At 52.5% G+C, this 21188-nt stretch overlaps 7 protein-coding genes across 7 annotated transcripts; 4 read left to right on the top strand and 3 right to left on the bottom strand.

Moving 5' to 3' along the window:
• The first annotated feature begins 601 nt into the window (after window positions 1–601).
• On the top strand, window positions 602–4115 carry BJX67DRAFT_119876 (putative protein kinase Yak1). Its single transcript, XM_071024417.1, has 8 exons — window positions 602–1350; window positions 1415–1692; window positions 1747–1946; window positions 2008–2167; window positions 2224–2483; window positions 2540–2659; window positions 2719–3077; window positions 3129–4115. Exons 1-8 carry the CDS (start codon window positions 783–785, stop codon window positions 3872–3874), a joined length of 2691 nt encoding a protein of 896 aa, XP_070885876.1. The 5' UTR covers window positions 602–782; the 3' UTR covers window positions 3875–4115.
• Window positions 4116–5154: 1039 nt separating this feature from the next.
• Window positions 5155–8410, top strand: nip1 (translation initiation factor eIF3 core subunit c). The gene is made up of 2 exons (XM_071024418.1): window positions 5155–5935; window positions 6020–8410. Exons 1-2 carry the CDS (start codon window positions 5605–5607, stop codon window positions 8272–8274), a joined length of 2586 nt encoding a protein of 861 aa, XP_070885875.1. The 5' UTR covers window positions 5155–5604; the 3' UTR covers window positions 8275–8410.
• A 53-nt stretch (window positions 8411–8463) lies between these two features.
• Window positions 8464–9677, bottom strand: BJX67DRAFT_119842 (ESCRT-II subunit protein SNF8). Its single transcript, XM_071024415.1, has 2 exons — window positions 9035–9677; window positions 8464–8971 (listed from the first exon to the last, which is right to left on the bottom strand). The coding sequence occupies exons 1-2, from the start codon at window positions 9508–9510 to the stop codon at window positions 8653–8655; spliced, it is 795 nt and encodes a 264-aa protein (XP_070885874.1). The 5' UTR covers window positions 9511–9677; the 3' UTR covers window positions 8464–8652.
• Window positions 9660–11322, top strand: BJX67DRAFT_372328 (60S ribosomal uL30 domain-containing protein; the record flags this gene model as incomplete). The annotated part of the gene is made up of 4 exons (XM_071031230.1): window positions 9660–9675; window positions 9748–9820; window positions 10404–10515; window positions 10696–11322. 4 exons carry the CDS (start codon window positions 9660–9662, stop codon window positions 11320–11322), a joined length of 828 nt encoding a protein of 275 aa, XP_070885873.1.
• A 1387-nt stretch (window positions 11323–12709) lies between these two features.
• On the bottom strand, window positions 12710–13958 carry BJX67DRAFT_381524 (TDA10 family protein; the record flags this gene model as incomplete). The annotated part of the gene is made up of 4 exons (XM_071033030.1): window positions 12710–12873; window positions 12934–13049; window positions 13121–13704; window positions 13803–13958. The coding sequence occupies 4 exons, from the start codon at window positions 13956–13958 to the stop codon at window positions 12710–12712; spliced, it is 1020 nt and encodes a 339-aa protein (XP_070885872.1).
• Window positions 13959–15494: 1536 nt separating this feature from the next.
• On the top strand, window positions 15495–18668 carry mfp (putative peroxisomal multifunctional beta-oxidation protein (MFP); the record flags this gene model as incomplete). The annotated part of the gene is made up of 7 exons (XM_071034355.1): window positions 15495–15650; window positions 15715–15942; window positions 16001–16109; window positions 16167–16256; window positions 16309–16696; window positions 16747–17155; window positions 17220–18668. The coding sequence occupies 7 exons, from the start codon at window positions 15495–15497 to the stop codon at window positions 18537–18539; spliced, it is 2700 nt and encodes an 899-aa protein (XP_070885871.1). The 3' UTR covers window positions 18540–18668.
• Window positions 18669–18692: 24 nt separating this feature from the next.
• BJX67DRAFT_354293 (putative MFS drug transporter) lies at window positions 18693–21111 on the bottom strand. Its single transcript, XM_071029204.1, has 7 exons — window positions 20743–21111; window positions 20554–20687; window positions 19704–20497; window positions 19467–19656; window positions 19349–19414; window positions 19237–19290; window positions 18693–19184 (listed from the first exon to the last, which is right to left on the bottom strand). The coding sequence occupies exons 1-7, from the start codon at window positions 20890–20892 to the stop codon at window positions 18860–18862; spliced, it is 1713 nt and encodes a 570-aa protein (XP_070885870.1). The 5' UTR covers window positions 20893–21111; the 3' UTR covers window positions 18693–18859.
• Window positions 21112–21188: the final 77 nt, after the last annotated feature.

The following is a 21188-nucleotide window of genomic DNA, read 5'->3' as shown; positions in this document are numbered from 1 at the left end:
ACAGGAACCCAGGTATCTCCTCAGGTCGCACCATGCTTCTATTGCTACTCGCCTTGTCCAGCGAATTATCCACCCCACGATAGTGAGATCAACAAGCAGAGGAAGAATTGTCGGAGAGGCCGCCTGTCGCAGCGCGTCTGGCCGTCAAAAACTGGCCCACAAAGTGCCTTGCCCAACCACCATCCCTACCTGACAAAAGTTACCACAACCACAAGGGCGGCCTGAGGCCGTCCAGATTCTAGCCTGGGAGCATCTCCGCCTCCACCAACCGTCCTCACTTCTCCCTCTCTTGCCTCTGCCCTCCTCTCCCCTCCGCACGACCATCTGGACGGGATTCCAGTCGCGCCGTCCCCCTGCAGTGTGAGCTTTCGTTCGGGCTTCCCTCTCTATCCGGGACCTCCAGCATCTGTCCTCTCTCATCCCAGCCCGTTCTCAGGCCCTCAGGATTGTGACTTGCGACCGCCCGTCTCGTACTTTACTCACCCTCCCATGTCCTGTGGTCAGCTTCCTCCCCATAACAACTCCTGACAAGGATAATGCGGTACCGCATAGCTTGATTAAACACCAATCCCTTTGCTGTGCTTCCCAAAATTCCGAAGCATACCAGAATCCGCTCGTCTCCTACCTCGTCTCCGCCCGACCGTGCTACGTGCGTCTACGATCCCCGCTACACTATCTAATCCCCGATCGCAGTTCATGTGCGCTGTCAACGGCGCCAGGCGATCGTCCTCACGTCGGTTAAGCTTCTACGGTTGCCTGCGGTCGTGACGGGAGGAGAGAGAATGGATTCCCAGTGGCAGCCATATAAAGACCCCTTAGCGGGTCGCCCTGCGCAGATTCACAATAATGGGTTGACGTCGGGTCCGAATCCCCAGCAACTGCCTTCGAAATACGGCGGCCAGCCACAGCCATCACAACCCCCTGTTGGTTACACTTACGAACCCTTCCAAAGTCCTAGTATCACTACTAAACCGCCTCTGATTACAACAAACTCCAAGCCAGCCTCGATGGCGTCTTCTCCCACCACAACACCACATACCCGAGACTATGTCACTGACGCTGATACCACGATGGAGGATGCGGATCCGTACAACCGGGCCAAATACTCGACGAAGGCCAACCATCACAGTCGACCTTCCTCGCAATATCTCCCTAGCGAAGAGTCTTCTGCGGCCCGCAGGTACTCGCCGATGAACGTTTTGTCCCCGACCCTACCGTACAATTCTAGTCCAGGGAAAACCAATAACTCATATGCTTTCCCGCCCGCGTCAAGCCAGCCACGACGATCGCCAACGAGGACAACAAATTACTCCTCGCCTTCTCAGCCATTTCAGTCACCACCCGCAGGTCGTAAGTCACTCCCTCTAGAGTCAATCTCGGATCAGATGACTTACGTCGTGTTATTCTATGGTAGCTGGTTCCCGTCCCCCGAGACTACCTCCATTACAGTCCACAGATCTGAGCTTGAGCTCTGATCAGTTCTTTGGCGCATCTCCGGCCAGTCACCTTAGTTCGCCATTCGCGCAGGATGGGAAGTCTCCCCGATCGGGGTCCATCTCTGCGGCCGCTCAACAACCAGGTCGAGGTCCAGTCCCGAAATTCCAAACGCTCAAGTCTGTTCAGGAACTCCAGCCTCGCATCAATGTGCAACCTCCGTACAGGCGTGCCAACCCTGAAGGTGGCTTCATCAGCGTGAGTGTCATACCAATTGGCCGTGATACCATGGGTCTTTCTAATATCGAGTAGCCGCTTCAAGCATTAACCGTCCATCTCCCTTCTACATATCGGATATGCAACCCGAACTTCAATTACGAGTCGTCGCGGAACCCGCGGCGAGTCCTCACTAAACCCAGCAAGGGCGTTAAGAATGACGGGTACGATAACGAAGACAGCGATTACATTTTATACGTCAACGACATTCTGGGAAGCGAAGAGGCAGGCCATAAGTCAGTCGCACTCTTATATTTGCTCAGCCACCTTCATCTTCTGGCTAACTTACTCCGATAGGAATCGCTATCTCATTCTTGACGTCCTTGGTCAGGGTACGTTCGGGCAGGTTGTGAAGTGTCAAAATCTCAAGACTCAAGAGGTCGTGGCTGTCAAAGTTATCAAGAACAAGACGGCCTACTTCAATCAGAGCATGATGGAGGTGTCTGTTTTAGACCTGGTAAGCCTCGCACGATGAAGCAGGCTCGGGTTTCTGCTAATATTTCACAACAATAGCTCAATAGCAGATACGATAAAAACGACGACCACCATTTGCTCCGCCTAAAGGACACGTTCATACACCGTCAGCATCTCTGCTTGGCATTTGAGCTACTCAGTGTCAACCTTTATGAACTGATAAAGCAAAATCAGTTCCGAGGGCTGAGCACCACACTTGTGCGTGTCTTTGCACAACAACTACTAAACGCGCTGAGCCTCCTAAATAAGGCTCATTTAATCCACTGCGACCTAAAACCGGAGAATATATTATTGAAGAAGTCCGTCCCGTTCCCCTAACAATGCAGCCATTAAGCTGACCCTTCCTTTTCTACAGTCTCGAAAGCCCCATTATCAAAGTGATTGACTTCGGGTCTGCCTGTGACGAGAGGCAAACAGTTTATACATACATACAATCCAGATTTTACCGCTCGCCTGAGGTGCTACTTGGTCTACCGTAAGCGACCCTGAGAGACACCTTTCATGCAAAAGATAATAAGACTAATTTCTTCCTAGGTATTCTTCCGCGATTGACATGTGGTCTCTAGGCTGCATTGTCGTTGAGCTCTTCCTAGGCTTGCCGTTATTCCCGGGTTCCTCTGAATACAACCAGGTCTGTCGAATCGTGGAGATGCTGGGTTTGCCTCCGACGTGGATGCTTGAGATGGGAAAGCAGTCAGGTGACTTCTTCGAGAAAACTCAAGACGAGTTCGGTCGAAAAAGTTACCGCCTCAAGAGCCTGGAGCAGTACTCCCGCGAACGCAACACGAAAGAGCAGCCCAGCAAGAAGTATTTCCAAGCGTCAACACTAGAGGAGATTATCCGAAGCTACCCAATGCCTAGGAAGAATATGAAACAGGCAGAGATTGAGAGAGGTATGTCAATTCTGTTTCACATTTTCTCTCAGTACTAAGAATGCTTTGTAGAAGTCAACAATCGCGTTGCTTTCATCGATTTTGTCCGTGGTCTACTTTCGATCAATCCCCTGGAGCGCTGGTCGCCTCAACAAGCTAAACTACATCCCTTTATCACACAACAAAAATTCACCGGGCCATTCGTCCCTCCAATGAATCTTAAGTACTCCTCACTCAACAAGACTCTCCCACCTGGTATCCAGCAGCAGCAGCAAGCAGAGGCCGCCAGCAAACAGAGAGCGGCGCATGCGCAATCCGCCGCACAAAACGCGTACACGATGCAAATGAACCCGTACCACCCTCCAACCCATGCTCAGCCACCACCCATGTATAGTGGGATGTACACCGGACACCAACAAGCGGCCCCCCCGCCGTATCCTACACAGCCACCGGCGTACGGCCACCAAATGAACCTTATACCAGGCCAAATGCCTCAAGGGCAGTACGCGCCTTCTCAGAGCCTTTACGCGCAAGCCACAACCAGGGCTGGGCGGCAGCGCGCGTCAACAATGGACCCGCAGGGAATTCCCCCTACTATCCAACGAGTTGCGAGCCACCTCGACCCAAATGCGCCTATTCGATTGCAGCCGAGCCCAGCCTACTATCCTCCGCCGGCAGATGGGTATGTTGACCCCAACTCGGCGAACCAGAGACGACGGGGCAGCCGCATCGGCGCTACACGAAATCGTGATTTCATCCGTACCCTGGAAGACGGTGTTATGGGAGATAATTATATGGGTCAAAACCAGTGGCACTAGATACATTTACGCGGCGCATAACCTGAAAATTGCGCGCAATATTCGTATATGAGGCGCTTCCTCTTCCTACAGGGTACAATCATGCTTCATATACATCAGTCACACTTGATGCCACCGCAAAGTCGCTCCAAATGCTGTTATGGTTGTGTGACGTTTGAGATTCGATTACCGTCGGGTTCCTCTGTACCCCGCCTCTAGCTACAGGACTTCCAGTACCGAGCTGATACCGTACACACCCGTCTCTCTCTACCTGGAATGCTTTTGTTGCGGAGAATTGGTGGTCGTATCGGCAAGACACGAACAGCCAGGCTGTAACCACTCCTGAACCCCGTGACTATGAGCAGACGGGTCCATTACCTGGGATTTGGCATACTCAGATGCTCTGAAGGTTTTACGAACACCTTTGCTACTGTCGCAGCTACTTCGGCCGCGATAGCTACACCAGAGTTTGGGGCCGCCATCCACCTATCCGACTTTCGTGGATGTGCTGCGTCTGGCACAATCAAGCGTGCATGGGGGAACCGATTTATTTCGCCGTTGTTTTACATTTATATTTTCGTTCTCTTTTCCTCTCTTTCGCTTCGCACCTGCTATTTCGGCGGAAGCCCCGCGGTTTATCGCTCCTGATTCGACTTCATTTTTTTTTTTTTTTCATTTTGATGCGTCTATTCCGTTCTTCTCCCAGGAGATGGAGGGACGGTATTATTATAGCTTGGATACTCAGGTCTAAAATACCAGTGTGTGCCAGGATCGCTTCCGGGGTTCCCAGCAAAACCTCCTGCCTGCTGAGCGTCTTCATCTCCGAACCCGCGAAGCTCACGAAGAATTGAGTTACATGATGACAACGGCTGTCTAAGGTTCTCATACCACTCCTGGCACGATTGAATCCACGCGACGAATATGGCATGCTCTTACCGGTCCACGGTCCTGAAAAGCTCCTTGCAAGCGGTCTCTATCTGGTTAACCATTCCAGCTTTGCGATTTAGCATAGATTGAGCACACCTCTGGGAATCTGTTGTTGGCGGGCATTGTTCGCTTTCGGATGTATATATTGCATTAGTACCAGCATTATGATATCACTTGCTATAGACATGTTAACTGAGAGTAGGCGCTATGAGATCGATGCTTTTCGGCGTCGTCTTTCGATGAAGATTGCTAATGACGGATTATATGTTTCTGGAGGCTGGGTCGTTCTAAATGTCAACCGCGGAATCTAAGAGCGTGAATCGAGTAGAAAGCAAAAATACGCAACCGAGTTTCAGTACTACAGATAGTAACAATCCGAGCATCGAGGCTCTTAACACGTGCCAGTGATATATCTGGAGGGGTGGGCGCGTTGGGACGGAGAAGAAACCCTCCTGGAGCTTTGGATCACCACACAATGGTGTTCCGGCCCAAAGAAGGAATCAACGCGGCGAGCAAGAGTCGAGAAGGTGGCATGACTCTATGAAGTTCGAAGTTGTCCCGATATTGACAAAGTTACTCCGTCGATGACCTTGGAGGTTCGATCGAAGATCTGCAGAGGCGGGGAGTGGCATATACTCCCAAATGCGGTTAGGCGCCCTCTCGCTTAAATTTGTGTGGCTCACCGCCCAACGTCGCTGCGGCTTCGAACCCTCACAACGGGATTTTCCTGCGCAGGCAAAAGCACGTCTGAACAAACCGGAGCAACCCCGTTTTACACTCCCCACGACGTCGACAGGTGCTTTGCACTCGAATACCCTGCAACCATGTCGCGCTTTTTCTACGGCGATAGTGATTCCGAGAGCAGTGCCTCCGAGGAGGAGGAGCTCTACAGCGATGAGGAGGTCGAACAGTCTGAAGATGAAGAGTCGAGCGAGGAGCCCGAGTCCTCTGAGGAGGAGTCTTCGGATGAGGAGGCTGGAAAAACCGGTGCTAGTCGTTTTATGAGGAATGTGTCCGAGAGCGAGGAGAGCGAGGACGAGGATGTGGTCAAGGTTGTTAAAAGTGCGAAGAACAAGAGGCTGGAAGAGTTGGAGAGCACGATCAAGTTGATTGAGAATGCGCAGAAGATTAACGACTGGGCGGTTATTTCGGCAGGTTCGTGGGCTTGTTCACTTGGATGGCTTGCGATTCTTTTGAGTCATCTTGAGATGGCATGATGGTGCTAACACGATGTTCTAGAATTCGACAAGCTGAATCGTCAGATTGTCAAGGTTATTCAGTCCGGCCCCGTTCCGAAGATCTACGTCAAGACCGTTGCGGACCTCGAAGATTTCGTCAACGAGGCTGTGACCAAGCAAAAGTCGTCTAATAAGAAGATGAACGCGAGCAACGCCAAAGGTTTCAACGCCATCAAGCAGAAGATCAAGAAAAACAACAAGGAGTATACTGCACAGATCGAGAAATACCGGGCAAACAAGGAAGATTATCTGGAGAGTGACGAGGAGGAGGTGAAGAAGCCTGCCCCGTCTGCCCCCCGTCTGACCAAGCTGGAGCGTATTGAGGCGCCTGCTGCCGCGCCAGGGGACGATGATGGATTTGCGACCGTTGGCCGTGGCGGAAAGACACTCCAATATACCCCAGAGAGCATTCTCAAGCACTTGCGCGTCATCGTTGAGTCGCGAGGAAAGAAAAACACAGACCGCCTCGAACAGATCAAGACGATGGAGAAGCTCCTGGAAGTCGCCCAGACTCCATACCAGCGCATCCGTGTCTACCTTACCCTCATCTCCACACGCTTCGACCTCACTACTACATCTACCGCTTCCTACATGGCCGTCGACCACTGGAAGGCTGCCGAGCAAGAATTTGCTACCCTGCTCTCCGTTCTCGAGACGAACCGTGACTACGTTGTCAGTGAAGGCGCTGAAGAATGGGAGGATGATGAGAAGCAACCCCAAGTTGCTTCTGGCGAGACACTCTTCATCCCAGGCAGTATTGTCTCGTATGTTGAGAGGTTGGATGATGAGCTCACGAGGTCTCTGCAGCATATCGACCCGCACACCGCCGAGTACATCGATCGTCTGAGTGATGAGAAGCAGCTGTATACCAATCTTGTGCGAACTCAGATCTACGTTGAGGGCCTGACGAAACGGGAGAAAAATGATGCTCGCCAAGACAGCCTCAACCGTGTGGTGATGCGCAGGCTGGAGCACATTTACTTCAAACCCTCGCAGGTCGTTACAATTCTGGAAGATGGCACGGGCAAGTCTCTTCCCGAGGGTCTGGATTCCACTATTACTCCTCGTGGCAACTCTGGCGAAGCCCAGGCGCTTGTTAACACGCTCTGCAACTACCTCTTCAAAAACAGCGATGGTATCCTCAGGGCTCGCGCTATGCTGAGCCAGATCTACTTCCTCGCCCTTCACGACCAGTACTACCGCTCCCGAGATCTGATGCTCATGTCTCACTTGTCTGAAAACATCGCCAACTTCGACGTCAGCTCCCAGATCCTCTTCAACAGGACTCTCGTTCAGATTGGTCTATGCGCTTTCCGTGCTGGCCTTATTTATGAAGCTCAGAACACACTCTCCGAGATCTGCGGTAGCGGACGCCAGAAAGAACTTCTCGCTCAAGGCATCATTCTCCAACGCTATTCCACTGTCTCGCCCGAACAGGAGCGTCTCGAGCGTCAGCGCCAACTCCCCTTTCACATGCACATCAACCTGGAATTGCTTGAGTGCATTTACCTTACATCAAGCATGTTCCTTGAAGTCCCTTTGATGGCTCAAACTTCCTCCTCCCCCGAGATGAAGCGCCGCGTCATCTCCAAGACCTTCCGGCGTATGCTCGACTACAACGAGCGCCAAGTCTTCACCGGCCCTGCAGAGAACACCCGTGACGGCGTTATCATGAGCGCCAAGTTCCTCGCTGCGGGCGACTGGAAGAAGGCTGCGGAAATGCTCAACTCCATTAAGATCTGGGACCTTATGCCGCAACCCGACAAGATCAAGGAGATGCTCTCTCAGCAGATCCAAGAGGAGGGGCTTCGTACATATCTATTCACCTACGCCCCATTCTACGACAGCCTATCTATCTCCACCCTGTCGAGCATGTTCGAGCTTCCCGAGAAGAAGATCGCCGCCATAATTAGCCGCATGATCTCCCACGAGGAACTCGCCGCTGCCCTCGATCAGGTCAACAACGCCATTGTCTTCCGCAAGGGCGTCGAGCTCTCTCGCCTCCAGTCCCAGATCGTCACACTCGCCGACAAATCTATGAACCTACTCGAGGCCAACGAGAAGACTCTCGAGCAACGCACACAGGGCATGGCCAATGCCTTCCAGCGCGATCAGGGTGCTGGCGCCCGTGGTGGCCGCGGTCAAGGACGTGGAGGTCAGCCCCGTGGTGGGCCGAGATTACCCGGTGGTCAACAGCGCCGACCTGGTGGGCAGCAATTCGGTGGTGGTGCATTGGGTGGAGCGATCAAGGCATAAATAAAATCGTTTCATAATGGCATCCTTTTCTTTCTTTATTCTCATGGTCTAATGTTTCTATTGGAATATGATAGTTATGATCATCCAACCTGCCCTTCCCTTAAGGGTTGTCACTAGGTTCTAGAGGAATCACGTTCACTGCTTTATCCTTTCTTTTTCAGTTCAAAGGACAGCAAGTTTCCGCGTCCAGAGTCTGCCACTCCAAATGCCGAGGCGCTGTCTTGCTGCTAAGGCCGCCTCTTGTGGGACAGGGTTGCCCAAGCGTAGCTTGCATGCGGCTTTTTGGAGGGTTGACCGGAATTTTCGATCGCGTTCATAAGTGCGTGTCCACAGTCTTCGAATTTGTTCAAAACAAGATGCGTTGGTCCCTCGAAAGCCTCAGCCCTCATCGTCATCCCCTAGCAGGTTCTGAGGAGACCAATATTCCTTCTCCGGACATTGAAGGTCCACCCATACTAGACCGTCGGCTAAAAGGTCATCGATCACGGTCTGCGCGCGAGCCTTTTCCCAATGGAGGTTCACCTGCAACATAGATATGCTCACGTAGCCTAGGATTTGAATGACCTCGAGAACGGTAGCTTGGTCCGTATTGAGCTCCTTTGGGATCGAGCGGATGTATTGCTTGCTGCCGACAAGGATGATCGAGAAGCCGGACCCTAGTGGTTCAAGGGATTTGACGGCGCGGAGAACGTCGTCACTGGAGTGGTGGTGGAATTATTAGTCTATGCTTCGCGGACTAGCAAAAGCCCTTTATACTTACTCCGTAACCTCGAGCCCACTTCCGATAGCCTTGCCCTTTCCCACCCTCTTTCGACACTCTTCAACGCCTAACAACCCGCCATTCTCACTACGAGTTTCGCGACAAAGCTCTACCACTCGAACAGCGACCTCAAAGTAGAAATCATTCATGTCGCCACCCATGATCTGCGTCCAGAAGCTGCCATTATCGCCTAGTCCTTTCCGTCCGTTTTTGCCCTTGACATTGCTGGCAGCGAGAGGATCAACCCCAATGACATTGCACATACGGGCGAACTCTGCGCGAAATGTTGGGTTAGATTTGATGGTTGAGCTGTGCTCAAGCGCGAAGGTATGCAGTAGTGACTGGAAGACGGACAGCTGCGTCTGGAGCGAGGAGGTATGTGTGGAGCGGAGGGTTGCGCCGTGGTTGGCGTAGGACTGGCTGGCTTGAGTGCGATTTGCAAAGGCACCGAGACCAACACCCCGACGGGAAGCCATGATGAACGTTGTGGAGGAGTGCGATCGCGGGGTTTGGGGTCGCGATGATGTTGTCACTCAAGCCTTATCGCAGCAAGTCAGCTGATAAGAAATGCCCTAACTTGATAAGGGCCAATGTTCCTCAAAAAGGAACCATAGGGAGGAAAATAATGCTAGCCTGTTATGGTTAGCGCTTCATATTCCACCCACACAACCACTTCTCTTGTCCCAAAATTTCTCTCCTCGAATTCTTTCCAGCACGACAACTTTCGCCAAACCGACCAACTCGCGAACTCAACGGACCGTCGCAATGGCCCCTACTGCTTCGTATGTTGCCTTTGAACACCCCTTTGTCGGCTGATTCGTCCCATGAGCCTGTAAGATTCGGTTTATAGTCGTCCTTCTCGCTGGAGAAGCCTCTACCAGCGATGGTCCTGAGGCACCAGCTCGATCCTTCCCGCGACCTTTCCTCGCCAGGAGCTTGCATCTACGGAATAGTTAGATCTGGTACAATGGTCTGAGGAAAGGACTGGGGTATTGAGGTTGAAAGCACCGTGCCTTCTCCTTGAAAACAATTGTTGAGAGCTATCCTTGCCTCAACCTTTGGTCTCTTCGACCAGGGTAGAGGATTGAACAGCGTCAACACTACCTTCCTGAGCGTTATGCTTAGGGTCTTGTCAGATGAGGCTTGCAATGTTCACGCTCAGACTCCGCGAATGTCGCGCCAAAAAGGCATCGCTAGTAGCAGACGTGAAACAGCGTTGAACAAGATCAGCTTCACTGATTAAAACCATCTTGTCGGGTGTTATTTTCTTTTTCCTTCAGCATGAGAATGTGGCGCTGTAGCCGCAATTCTGGCACTCGGCGGAATCAGTTCACTACTTGTTACGGACAGACTAAACTGACCTTACCAGCACTGTCCCCACCCAGGACCAGGTCCTCGTCCCCGAGACCCTCCTGAAGAAGCGCAAGAGCCAGGAGCAGGCTCGCGCTGCTGCCCGTGAGGAGGCCCAGAAGAAGAAGGAGGTTAGTATACAAAATCTTTCCTAGCAGTTTTCATACGGTGATGACACCAACCATCACGCGACTAGATTACCAGTCGATGCTGTCGCTTCTGTTAACCATCTTTCGGGGCTGAGAATTTCCCTGTCGTTTTGGATTATGTGAATCGATGTCCCGTCAATTTGCTAACTCTTGAAATTTCAGGCCAACAAGCAGAAGCGCTCCGTCATCTTCAAGCGCGCCGAGTCCTACGTCAAGGAATACCGTGATGCTGAGCGCGAGAAGATCCGCCTGGCCCGCGTTGCCCGCCAGGAGGGTAACTTCTATGTCGCCGACGAGCCCAAACTGGTCTTCGTTGTCCGTATTAAGGGTATCAACAAGATTCCTCCTCAGCCTCGCAAGATCCTGCAACTCCTCCGCCTGATCCAGATCAACAACGGTACCTTCGTCCGCCTCACCAAGGCCACCCAGGAGATGCTCACCATTATCAACCCCTACGTCGCCTACGGTTACCCCAACCTCAAGTCCGTCCGTGAGCTCATTTACAAGCGCGGTTACGGAAAGATCGACAAGCAGCGTGTCCCTCTCACCGACAACCAGATCATCGAGGAGCACCTCGGCAAATTCGGCATTATCTGCTTGGAGGATCTGATCCACGAGATCTACACCGTCGGCCCCAACTTCAAGCAGGCCAACAACTTCCTCTGGCCCTTCAAGCTTTCCAACCCCACTGGTGGCTTCCGCACCCGCAAGTTCAAGCACTACATCCAGGGTGGTGACACTGGTAACCGTGAGGAGAACATTAACTCCCTCATCCGCCAGATGAACTAGATCTTGTTTGTCTGCGTGAGTTGGCATGGGACCTGGACTACTGGCTGGTTGTCGGCATAATGGTCTGAATCCCGAGTTGAAAATATAAAAGCTTTTAGCAGTTTATGATGGTCCACGATTATACCCTTGTCTCGGTAGTTCTTGAATTGTAGCCATTTGTTGGTTCAACGAATATTTAAATTGTTCACAGTAACCTGGCGAATGTAGTTGAGACGGTCTGGAGGTCGAACTAGCCTGTCTGCAACCACACGCCCTGACTTCCCATCTATCCCGCCCCACAAGGATACCGAGCATGTTCTGACACGCTGTTACGGCAGAATTCGATGATAACTTTTTCATAACCTGGCGCCTTGAGCCTGTTCCTTGCTCATTCGCTATGCCCGGTAAGAAATCATGCAACCGACACTCTCTTTCCCTCCATCGGTGTTGACTATTCAACTCTACACTCCCCGTTTCTGAACTTGGCTTTTCAAACTCGAAGTTCTGATCCTGATGTTATTCACCTCAGGCAAACCAGTATTACTCTGACTGTGGCCCGACGTGCCCTTACAACCATTGTATCGGTGAAGGCGAGGGTACAACCACTTGCATCAACACCCTCATCTGCGTGGCCAGTTGCTTTTGCGAGGAAGGGTTTTATCGGAATTGCGTTGAGTCCCTACCTCGTAGTATAAGAGGCGGACGAGTTTTCTGGCTTAGGAAGGGAACTGTGTGCCTGAAAAGCAGTGTCGGAGATCTGATGACTGTGGGGTTTTGCTCCCTGATCCCAACTTGTAGAGTCACTGGATCTCGTCCATCATGTTGTGGACAGTGGGATGAGGCTTGGTGGCTCGCTCGTGGATGTGTGTGTGGGCTTCTACTACACTGGGATATAGTCCTAGCAGTGTCTGGCCCCCAGGGCTCCATGGCTGTCTATCGTCACTTCTCATTCCGGTAGTCACCATATGGGCCAGGGTCGCACCTGCCCGAGTGGGCACCACCGGCCAGACGATCGTACCTTCCAGACTGTGATATATCTGATAAGGAAAGTGCGACGGGTACGTAGACCCATCGCTCCTTCTCTAAGTGGTTCTATTCCAAATAGTGCTGAAATGGAAGGACCCTGTTCGTCCCGAGGTCCCAGCCCTCAGATGGCAGGTGGGACTACGCGAGCCCTTCACTCTAGGGTTAATACTATCCACTACTGCTGGGGCATCTTCTATAAGCCTGAACGAGAATTCTTCGAAGGGCAGTAAGAGAAGAAGAGGAACTCTGGTCCTGGGGTTGTATAGAGTGTTTTGTTTATCCAGGGCTGAAAATGGAAAAGAAAGCTGGAGTATGTACATCAGTAATGTGCCTGCTAGACTTTTTGTATATGCGTTATACCGAACAGGAGTTGCGAGTATGTTTAGATTTTGGTAACCTCTTGCACCTTCCTGCTCTTGTTTACGATCAGTCTAAGCTGTTTGCCTTCCCAGCCCGACGGCGAGGCAGAAGCTGTGGTTGAATGCGGGACAGGTTTGAAAGCTCCTTCGCGGAGTGTTTCGCTGTATAGTTCGTAGGAGGGATAATCTGGACCCATCAGCTGAGTTCAGAGAGCGTTAGCCGACGGGAATTCTTGAGGGTACGTACAGCCGTCCACAAAATGGTTGACCTGCTCCTCGGTCATCCCGATGCCTTTCACGGCACGGAGAGTCCGCTCCTGTTCTTGCCGCCATTCATAGACGAAATGGTTATCTTGGGCGTCTCTGTCGGGCTGTTAGCATCCATTCAGCTGTGGAGGAGTATGAAGCTCCCCATTTCAAGGGATCTTTCGTACATATGAATCAATGCGTCCAACTGACTAAAACGAGCGTTAGCCAAAACCCATGCAAGGAAACCGAAGAAGACAAACTCGGTCAAAACATCATATCTCCTTAACGCGTCATTGACCGTCTTCACATCCTCGAAATTAACGTGCCCTAGTCTACCCTTATATCCAGCACCCTCTTTCTCCCTCCTCCGTGTCGCGGTCTCCCACTTCGCTCGTAGTACGTCCTCGTCCCAAGCTCTGAACCCAACACTCCATCCCTCAAATATAATAACTTTGACCTTTTCCTGACCCTCCCCGTTAACCCTCTCCCATTGCGACTCCGGAACGCGGTCCCCCTGTCCGCTGAATGCTGATTTATCGTAGGCCGGGATAGCGGTTGGACGGCCAGCACGCAGCGAGGCGAAGACGCATTCGGCAAGCGGGAGGTCATGGGTGGCTGGTTGACCGCGGTGTTGGAGGAGGGGATTTGTAGGGTGTGTTTTTGCGAGCGTCAGTTGATCTTCATGGGTGAGGTAGAGGTCATCGAGGGAAAGGGTGACGACGGGGAGAGAGTATGGCGGGGAACGGAGGGTGGATTGGAGGGTGGACACCTGCGCGTCCGGGAGTTGGTAAGTATCTAATCGAACTCCCTCTAGTCGAGTGTAATCAACGCGGTTTAGATCAAGGAACTGGGGACCCCAATGCCTACCAGAACAGTCTTTCCAGCGCCCTGCACGCCATTCAACCCGAGGAAGAATGGAGGGGCGTTTGCGGGGTTGTTTCCGTGCTGCGCTTGGTGGACTTTGAGCCGCTCTAGGAGGAACGGAATGCAGTGCTCGGATTTGTCGTCAAAGATTTCTGGCATTTTCAGAATCTTATGCTTTTCCTGTTAAATTCGTCCTCGAGAATTTGCGGATCCACAGAGTTGATATACCTTCGCCCGCGAAACCTCGGGGGATATCCGATCGGACTTACTTCCCCCGGCTGGGGAAAACGTTCAGCATGCAGGAAGGGCTTATCGTGAGGACATATCGTGCGAAAGATGTGGATTGTATGACCGGCTAACAGAATGAACATTTTCTGAATGCCGTCGGCAAAACTTGGTAGGCAGCTTATGCCCTAAAAAGGGGTTTGTGTGAGTTTCCGATGAAGCCAAAAATCTGATCGAGTGCCGCACAAGCTGTTATCAGGTTAATCGGACTAATGAATTTTGAAGTCTATAAATCTAATGTTCATGGATGCTCCTCCAGTGAAGGCCATTTGTCGAAATAGATGATCGGAGATTGTCCACTGCATATCTGGAGGCTTAGCAGCCACGCAATACCCTTTCAGATGATACGTACCTCACCATCGGTAGAGGCCCTTGCACTGGTCCTCTTCTTTCCCCCCCCAGAATGGCCTGCTCGAGTACGTGCTGGAGGACTCTCTAGGCTGCAGAACCCCACGGAGTCAATCCGTACCTGAGGAAGCTGCCTCAGCCCTCCTGATGCAGGAGCTCCAGAGCTGAAGTCACCCCAATTGGCTTTACTATCTTGTGTATCTCTATCTCAACCAAGTGTAACTGGCTCTATTCAGTCCGCAGGACAAGATTTCTCGAACGAATCAAGGGTTCTAAGCGGAGAATCCGGTCTCAAGGGGACTTGCGGTAGGCACACGATTGTCCTTGTGGTGCAGGTCGCGTGTCCACCGATATTGATGCCGCAGCGCAGTATCTTCACCGTATCGGCGCGAGGAAGCCTTGGTTCCGTTAGCTTCCTGTTGGCTATTCAACCAATTCTTTGACTGCCTGTCCGTTGTTGATCCGGTTACGGATGCTCAAATGGTATCAGAGAAGCTGGAGACGAAAGCCGGTCACGTGCGTATTTCAAGACAACCGGACATCACCTGACTAGCATTGACTGGCCTTGGATCACATGAAAAGGCTAACCCGTTGTGGAATAGAGCCATTGACGATCCCGAAAGGGGAAAAAGCCGTTTGAAGCGCAGCTGGAGGCGGAAGACAGCAGGTTGCTCGTCGCCGACCGGCGGCAAGGAAAGAGACGCTTCGGAAAAGGCCAGAAGGGCTGGTGGAAGCGATTCTGAGTGAAGGGGATTCAAAGAACTATCGGCATGTGAAGCCTGAGAATCTCCCATGCTGGAACCGCTGGCGCGTGGGGACAGAACCACCCGAGCTTCGATCCAGCAAAGATGCCTCGGTTCACGTCTCGCAGCTTGCCGAGCACGGTGACCGTCGTCACTTCTTCTCCCCGGATTCACCCTCTTTCGGCTCCTCCCAGACGCTTCTCCGTGCCTCCTCTTCTCTCTCGTCTTTAAATATTTCTTGATTTTCGTTTGCCCCCTTTCTCGCTCCCACACTGAAGCCTGTCTCTCCTGTTTTTCCTCTCCCTCATTCCTTTCCAAGATGTCCGAGCTGCGCTTTGACAACCAGACCGTTGTCGTCACGGGAGCTGGTGGTGGTTTGGGCAAGGCATATGCTCTGTTCTTTGCCTCAAGAGGAGCAAATGTCGTCGTCAACGACCTGGGTGGTTCTCACGTAGGCGAGGGCAAGTCAAATAAGGTGAGCTCTACCGATCACATGCAACTTTCTCGCGAACGAGCTCTAATGTGCGCACTTCTCGCAGGCTGCCGATGTGGTCGTTGATGAGATTAGAGCTGCCGGAGGCAAGGCCGTTGCCAACTATGACAGCGTCGAAAATGGTGAGGCTATCATTGACACGGCCATCAAAACCTTTGGCCGCATCGACATCCTCCTCAACAACGCCGGTATTCTCCGGGATATCAGCTTCAAGAACATGAAGGATCAGGATTGGGATCTCATCAACAGAGTACACACATACGGTGCATACAAGGTTGGTAACTTACTTGTCTCTTCTCCGAACAACCCGAGCCGATTCTAATTCTGCATAGTGCGCACGAGCTGCTTGGCCTCATTTCCGGAAACAAAAGTTCGGCCGTATCATCAATACTGCCTCCGCTGCTGGTCTTTTCGGCAACTTCGGGCAGACCAACTATTCTGGTATGTACCTCCTCTACCCTCGGAATCGAAATCACCATTGTCTAACAACAAAACTAGCTGCCAAACTCGGCCAGGTCGGTTTCACCGAGACTCTCGCGAAGGAGGGTGCCAAGTACAACATCATTGCCAACGTCATCGCTCCCATTGGTACGTCGCGCAATACGCCCACTCGCCGGGTTGATTGTACTGACTTCAACAGCTGCTAGTCGTATGACCGCTACCGTCATGCCCCCTGAGGTTCTGGACCTCCTCAAGCCCGAGTGGGTTGTTCCTGTCGTCGCTGTCTTGGTCCACTCATCCAACACCACGGAATCCGGTTCAATCTTCGAGGTTGGGGGTGGCCATGTGGCCAAGCTCCGCTGGGAGCGTGCTAAGGGTGCTCTGCTGAAGCCCGATGCTTCCCTGACCCCAGGTGCTATCGCTAGGAAGTGGAAGGATGTCAATGACTACTCGAAGCCGGACTATCCCACTGGGCCTGCTGACTTCATGGGGCTTCTGGAATCCGGCCTGAAGCTACCTTCTGCCCCCGCTGGCGAAGAGCCAGACTTCAAGGGCAAGGTCGCCCTAGTCACCGGTGGTGGTAACGGGTAAGCTCTGAGATTTGAACTAAATCATGACTCGGTACTGACTGGTTTAGTCTCGGCCGTGCCTATTGCCTTCTGTTCGCTAAGCTTGGTGCTTCTGTCGTGGTTAATGATCTGGTCGACCCCGAGCCTGTCGTCCAAGAGATCAAGAAGCTGGGTGGCGAAGCAGTTGGTAACAAGGCCTCTTGCGAAGACGGTGCGGCCGTTGTTAAGACCGCCATCGACACTTACGGACGTATCGACATTCTCGTCAACAACGCCGGTATCCTGCGTGACAAGGCCTTCCATAACATGAACGACGATCTGTGGAATCCGGTCATCAATGTTCACCTGCGGGGAACTTACAAGGTCACCCAGGCTGCCTGGCCGCACATGCTGAAACAGAAATACGGCCGTATTGTCAACACCGCCAGTACCAGTGGTATCTACGGCAACTTCGGACAGGCCAACTATTCTGCCGCGGTATTCCCCCTTAACTCATTATCTTAACTATGCTTGCGTAGAATACCTTCTAACGAATGAGTAGAAACTCGGTATCCTCGGTTTCTCCCGTGCTCTGGCTCTGGAGGGTGCCAAATACAACATCAAGGTCAACACTATCGCCCCCAACGCCGGTACCAACATGACTCGTTCAATCCTGCCCGAGGAGGTTGTCCAGGCATTCAAGCCCGATTACGTTGCACCTCTGGTGGTCCTTCTCTGCTCCGATAAGACCCCTGAGCCCTACTCCACTAAGGGTCTGTTCGAGTGCGGTAGTGGCTGGTTCGGCAGCACCCGCTGGCAGCGCAGCGGTGGTCACGGCTTCCCCGTCGACGTCAAGCTGACCCCCGAGGCCGTTGCCAAGGAACTCGCGAAAATCGTCAATTTCGATGACGGCCGTGCAGACCACCCCGAGAACATCCAGGCTGCCAACGAGAAGGTGATGGCCAACTTCAATAACCGCAGCGACGGCAGCGGCAGCGAGATCCTGAGCGCGATTGAGACCGCTAAGACGGCCACGACCGACGGAACTCCCTTCGACTACACTGACCGCGATGTCATCCTCTACAACCTGAGCTTGGGCGCCAGGCGCACCGATCTCCCGCTCGTCTACGAAAACAACGAGAACTTCCAGGCCCTTCCCACCTTCGGTGTGATCCCCTGGTTCAACACTGCCACCCCCTGGGACATGAACGACATTGTCAAGAATTTCTCCCCCATGATGCTCCTCCACGGCGAGCAGTACATGGAGGTCCGCAAATTCCCCATCCCCACCGAGGCTAAGACAAAGACCTACCCCAAGCTCATCGACGTGATCGACAAGGGCGCCGCTGCCCTCGTTGTCGCCGGCTACACCACCAAGGACGCAACCACCGGCGAAGATCTCTTCTACAATGAATCCACCATCTTCATCCGCGGCAGCGGTGGCTTCGGTGGTTCCCCCAAGCCCACCGCCAAGCGCCCCAAGGCCGCCGTTGCCTCCTACAAGCCTCCCCAGCGCAAGCCTGACGTCGTCGTCGAGGAGAAGACCTCCGAGGACCAGGCTGCCCTGTACCGCCTCAACGGTGACCGCAACCCGCTCCACATCGACCCCGAGTTCAGCAAGGTTGGTGGCTTCAAGACCCCCATCCTCCACGGTCTCTGCTCGCTCGGTGTCTCCGGCAAGCACGTCTTCAGCAAGTTCGGCCCCTTCAAGAACCTGAAGGTCCGCTTCGCGGGTGTTGTGCTCCCTGGCCAGACACTCAGGACTGAGCTGTGGAAGGAGGGCAACACTGTTCTCTTCCAGACTACTGTCGTTGAGACTGGCAAGCCAGCTATCTCGGGTGCTGGCGCGGAGTTGTTGGAGGGTGCCAAGGCTAAATTGTAAACTATGGGATATGAAATGAGATAGCCACTATGATTATGGCTGGAAATGGTTTTGTCATTCCGTTAAGATTGTGTATATAAATAGTTATGGGTTTTTATGGCAATATTCTTCCACTTTCTTGGATTCCAATGGTTCCTGGGTAATATGGCAAAGGCCTTAGTACGACTGCAAACTTCTCAAGTACGACGTGTAAAACTGTTAAAGTGACTTTTATTGTCAGGGTCTTCGAGGCCTCTGGGATTCTCCCCGCGCTCTATACAGGTCTATACAACAACTAGATGGACTTGAATTTCTCCTTTCCGCAAGACGGCAGCCAAACCCTACTGCCGATTCTTCTCCTCATCCTGAGTTCCCCCCTCCGCCCTCTTCCTACCTTCTTCCTTGAGCTTCTCATCATCCGCCCGATTCAACGCAACCTGCGGCATTAAGCCAAAGGCGAGAACAAACGCGAACGCCGATAGGGCTGCCCCAATAACAAATATGATCATGAACCCCCGTTTATAGGCCGGAATAATAAGGGCACGTGCACGCCCTGCTTCTTGCGCTGGGAGTCTAGATAGGTAATTCTGGGGGCTTGAGAGGAAGGACTGCTTTTCGGCGGATGTGAGGTCGAGTGATGTTAATGAGGATGCGATGAGGTTGTTTCTGAGGTTTAGAATGGTTAGTCACGCAGGTTTGGGGGTGATGGAGGGCCTACATTATGGTTTGAGCAATAGCAAGGCCAAGGGTTCCGCCTAGATTTCGGACGAAGCTTCATTTGGGTTGGAGTTAATGTCAGGGAAGATCGTATTAGAATGAGGGATACTTACTTGCGGAAGGAAGTGACGACAGCCATATCCCGTCGCTCAACTCCAGCTTGGATGGCGATGAGGGCACTGAAAGGCATGAGTATTTTCGGACGGGAGCTGCAACTCAGAGTAAACCTACGGTTGCAGGGTGTTCCCAACACCCACACCGGTCAGAATCCCGTATCCGACCTGTTTTCCAAGACCGGAAGATTCGTCCAGTGTTGAGAGAAGTCCCAGCCCGACGGCCCATATCATCCACCCGAAGAGAATACACTCCCTGTACCGACCTACCCAGTGTACGACGAGCCCGGAAACCGTGCTGCTGACAGCTAAGATTGATTAGCAAGCCTCCCACTAGCATCCCAGCCGAACCTACTTTGCATTAGGGTAATAGGTAATAGCATTGCGCCAGACTTGACCGTAGAATAATTGAACACAAGTTGGTAAAAAGTGGGGATGTAGTAAACCTGCACGAGAAAGTTCCATCCATTGATGAACATAGTGAGGCAAGCACCATTGACGATACGGGATTTGAAGATATGCATCGGCACCAGTGGGTAGCGAGCTCCCTTCCACTGCCAAAGAACGAAGGCCACGCAGACAGCAAGGCCCACAGCAAGGGTGGCAATAACATGAGCTGAGTCCCAAGGGTACTCACCACCACCCCACGTAAGGCCCAGAAGAAGCACCGCTGTACCTCCAAGGGCTAGAGAAGCGCCGACAAAATCAATGGCTTTGAGCTTCAATTTCCAGTCTCCTGTAACTTTGCGCAATGGCATGAAAAAGAGGACACAGAGGGTTGTAAATGCAGTGAGGGGCAAATTAAGACGGAAAATCCACCGCCATGAGTCCTCGGATATAGAGGATAGTGCACCTCCGATGACTGGGCCTATACCGTTGGAAAGTGCGACTACCGCTCCTAGAATGCCTTGATACTTTCCTCTCTCGCGAAGAGGCACGACGTCGCTCACGATCATCTGCGCAACGGTCATCAATCCTCCGCCACCTACTCCCGTAAAGGCGCGGAAGACAATGAGCTGGGTGGCCGACTGAGAGAGGGAGGCGGCAAGTGAGCCGACAAAGAAGATGCCGAGCCCTACAAAGAGAACAAACTTTCGGGACCAAATATCTGATAATCGGCCATAGATGAGTTGGAAGCATGTCGAAGTGCTGGGAACAAACGGGATGAGCAGTTGATCTGTACTTTTGCATGGAGGCAAGCTTACACAAAGTATCCTCCAGATATCCATGCTGCCTTGTCGCTCGCATTCAATGCATTTCCAATGATTGCTAAACTGGCAGCTAAGGTTGTCTGATCCATCAATGCTATCAGGTCTACGGTCGAGCACGCCAGAAAAATCTGTAGCCGCGTTAGCCAGATTACGATTCTTTCGAGCGGGGGGCAGAGCAAATACGGTGATTATTGTGCTTCTTGGTACGTAATTCGTCTGCTCATTGAAGACATGGTGCGTCTTCGGAGCGCCTGGCTGAGACTCCAAGCTTGTGCTTGCGGAATCCGGCGAGCTGGGGGTTTTGGATTCATTATGAGAGGCGGAGCTCAGCATCTTTCCGCGGACTGGCACATGCTAACCAGAGGGAAAAGTGGCAGAAGGTTAACTTATATGGCACCCGGGGGGGGGGAGGTTGGCCAATTCGGGGGACCATGATTTCGGGCTGTCAGAACGGGGGCACGTCCTTGTCTTGACGAATTGCGACATCCTCGCTCACCGTTCACTTCAATCAACTCATCCGAGGGATTCATCCCAGAAGAAGACGGGATGGCTGGGACTGGCAAGAGTGATCGACGGAAATGTGCTCAAATGGCCTCAACAAGGTCCCCAGGCTCACGTGCCAAGCGCCG

This window comes from Aspergillus lucknowensis, assembly GCF_044049455.1.
Source record: "Aspergillus lucknowensis strain CBS 449.75 chromosome Unknown BJX67scaffold_22, whole genome shotgun sequence".
NCBI classification, from domain to species: domain Eukaryota; kingdom Fungi; phylum Ascomycota; class Eurotiomycetes; order Eurotiales; family Aspergillaceae; genus Aspergillus; species Aspergillus lucknowensis.
This window is presented reverse-complemented; position numbering and strand designations above follow the sequence as displayed.

Coding starts and splice junctions, on each gene's coding strand:
- BJX67DRAFT_119876 (XM_071024417.1), top strand. CDS start 783: ATGGATTCCCAGTGGCAGCCATATAAAGACCCCTTAGCGGGTCGCCCT. Junction 1,351..1,414: donor TCAGTCACCACCCGCAGGTC/GTAAGTCACTCC, acceptor ATTCTATGGTAG/CTGGTTCCCGTCCCCCGAGA. Junction 2,484..2,539: donor GAGAATATATTATTGAAGAA/GTCCGTCCCGTT, acceptor CCTTTTCTACAG/TCTCGAAAGCCCCATTATCA.
- nip1 (XM_071024418.1), top strand. CDS start 5,605: ATGTCGCGCTTTTTCTACGGCGATAGTGATTCCGAGAGCAGTGCCTCC. Junction 5,936..6,019: donor CTGGGCGGTTATTTCGGCAG/GTTCGTGGGCTT, acceptor ACGATGTTCTAG/AATTCGACAAGCTGAATCGT.
- BJX67DRAFT_354293 (XM_071029204.1), bottom strand. CDS start 20,892: ATGCTGAGCTCCGCCTCTCATAATGAATCCAAAACCCCCAGCTCGCCG. Junction 20,688..20,742: donor CAAGAAGCACAATAATCACC/GTATTTGCTCTG, acceptor ACGCGGCTACAG/ATTTTTCTGGCGTGCTCGAC. Junction 19,657..19,703: donor ACCTATTACCCTAATGCAAA/GTAGGTTCGGCT, acceptor AATCAATCTTAG/CTGTCAGCAGCACGGTTTCC.
- BJX67DRAFT_119842 (XM_071024415.1), bottom strand. CDS start 9,510: ATGGCTTCCCGTCGGGGTGTTGGTCTCGGTGCCTTTGCAAATCGCACT. Junction 8,972..9,034: donor AGTGGGCTCGAGGTTACGGA/GTAAGTATAAAG, acceptor CCACCACTCCAG/TGACGACGTTCTCCGCGCCG.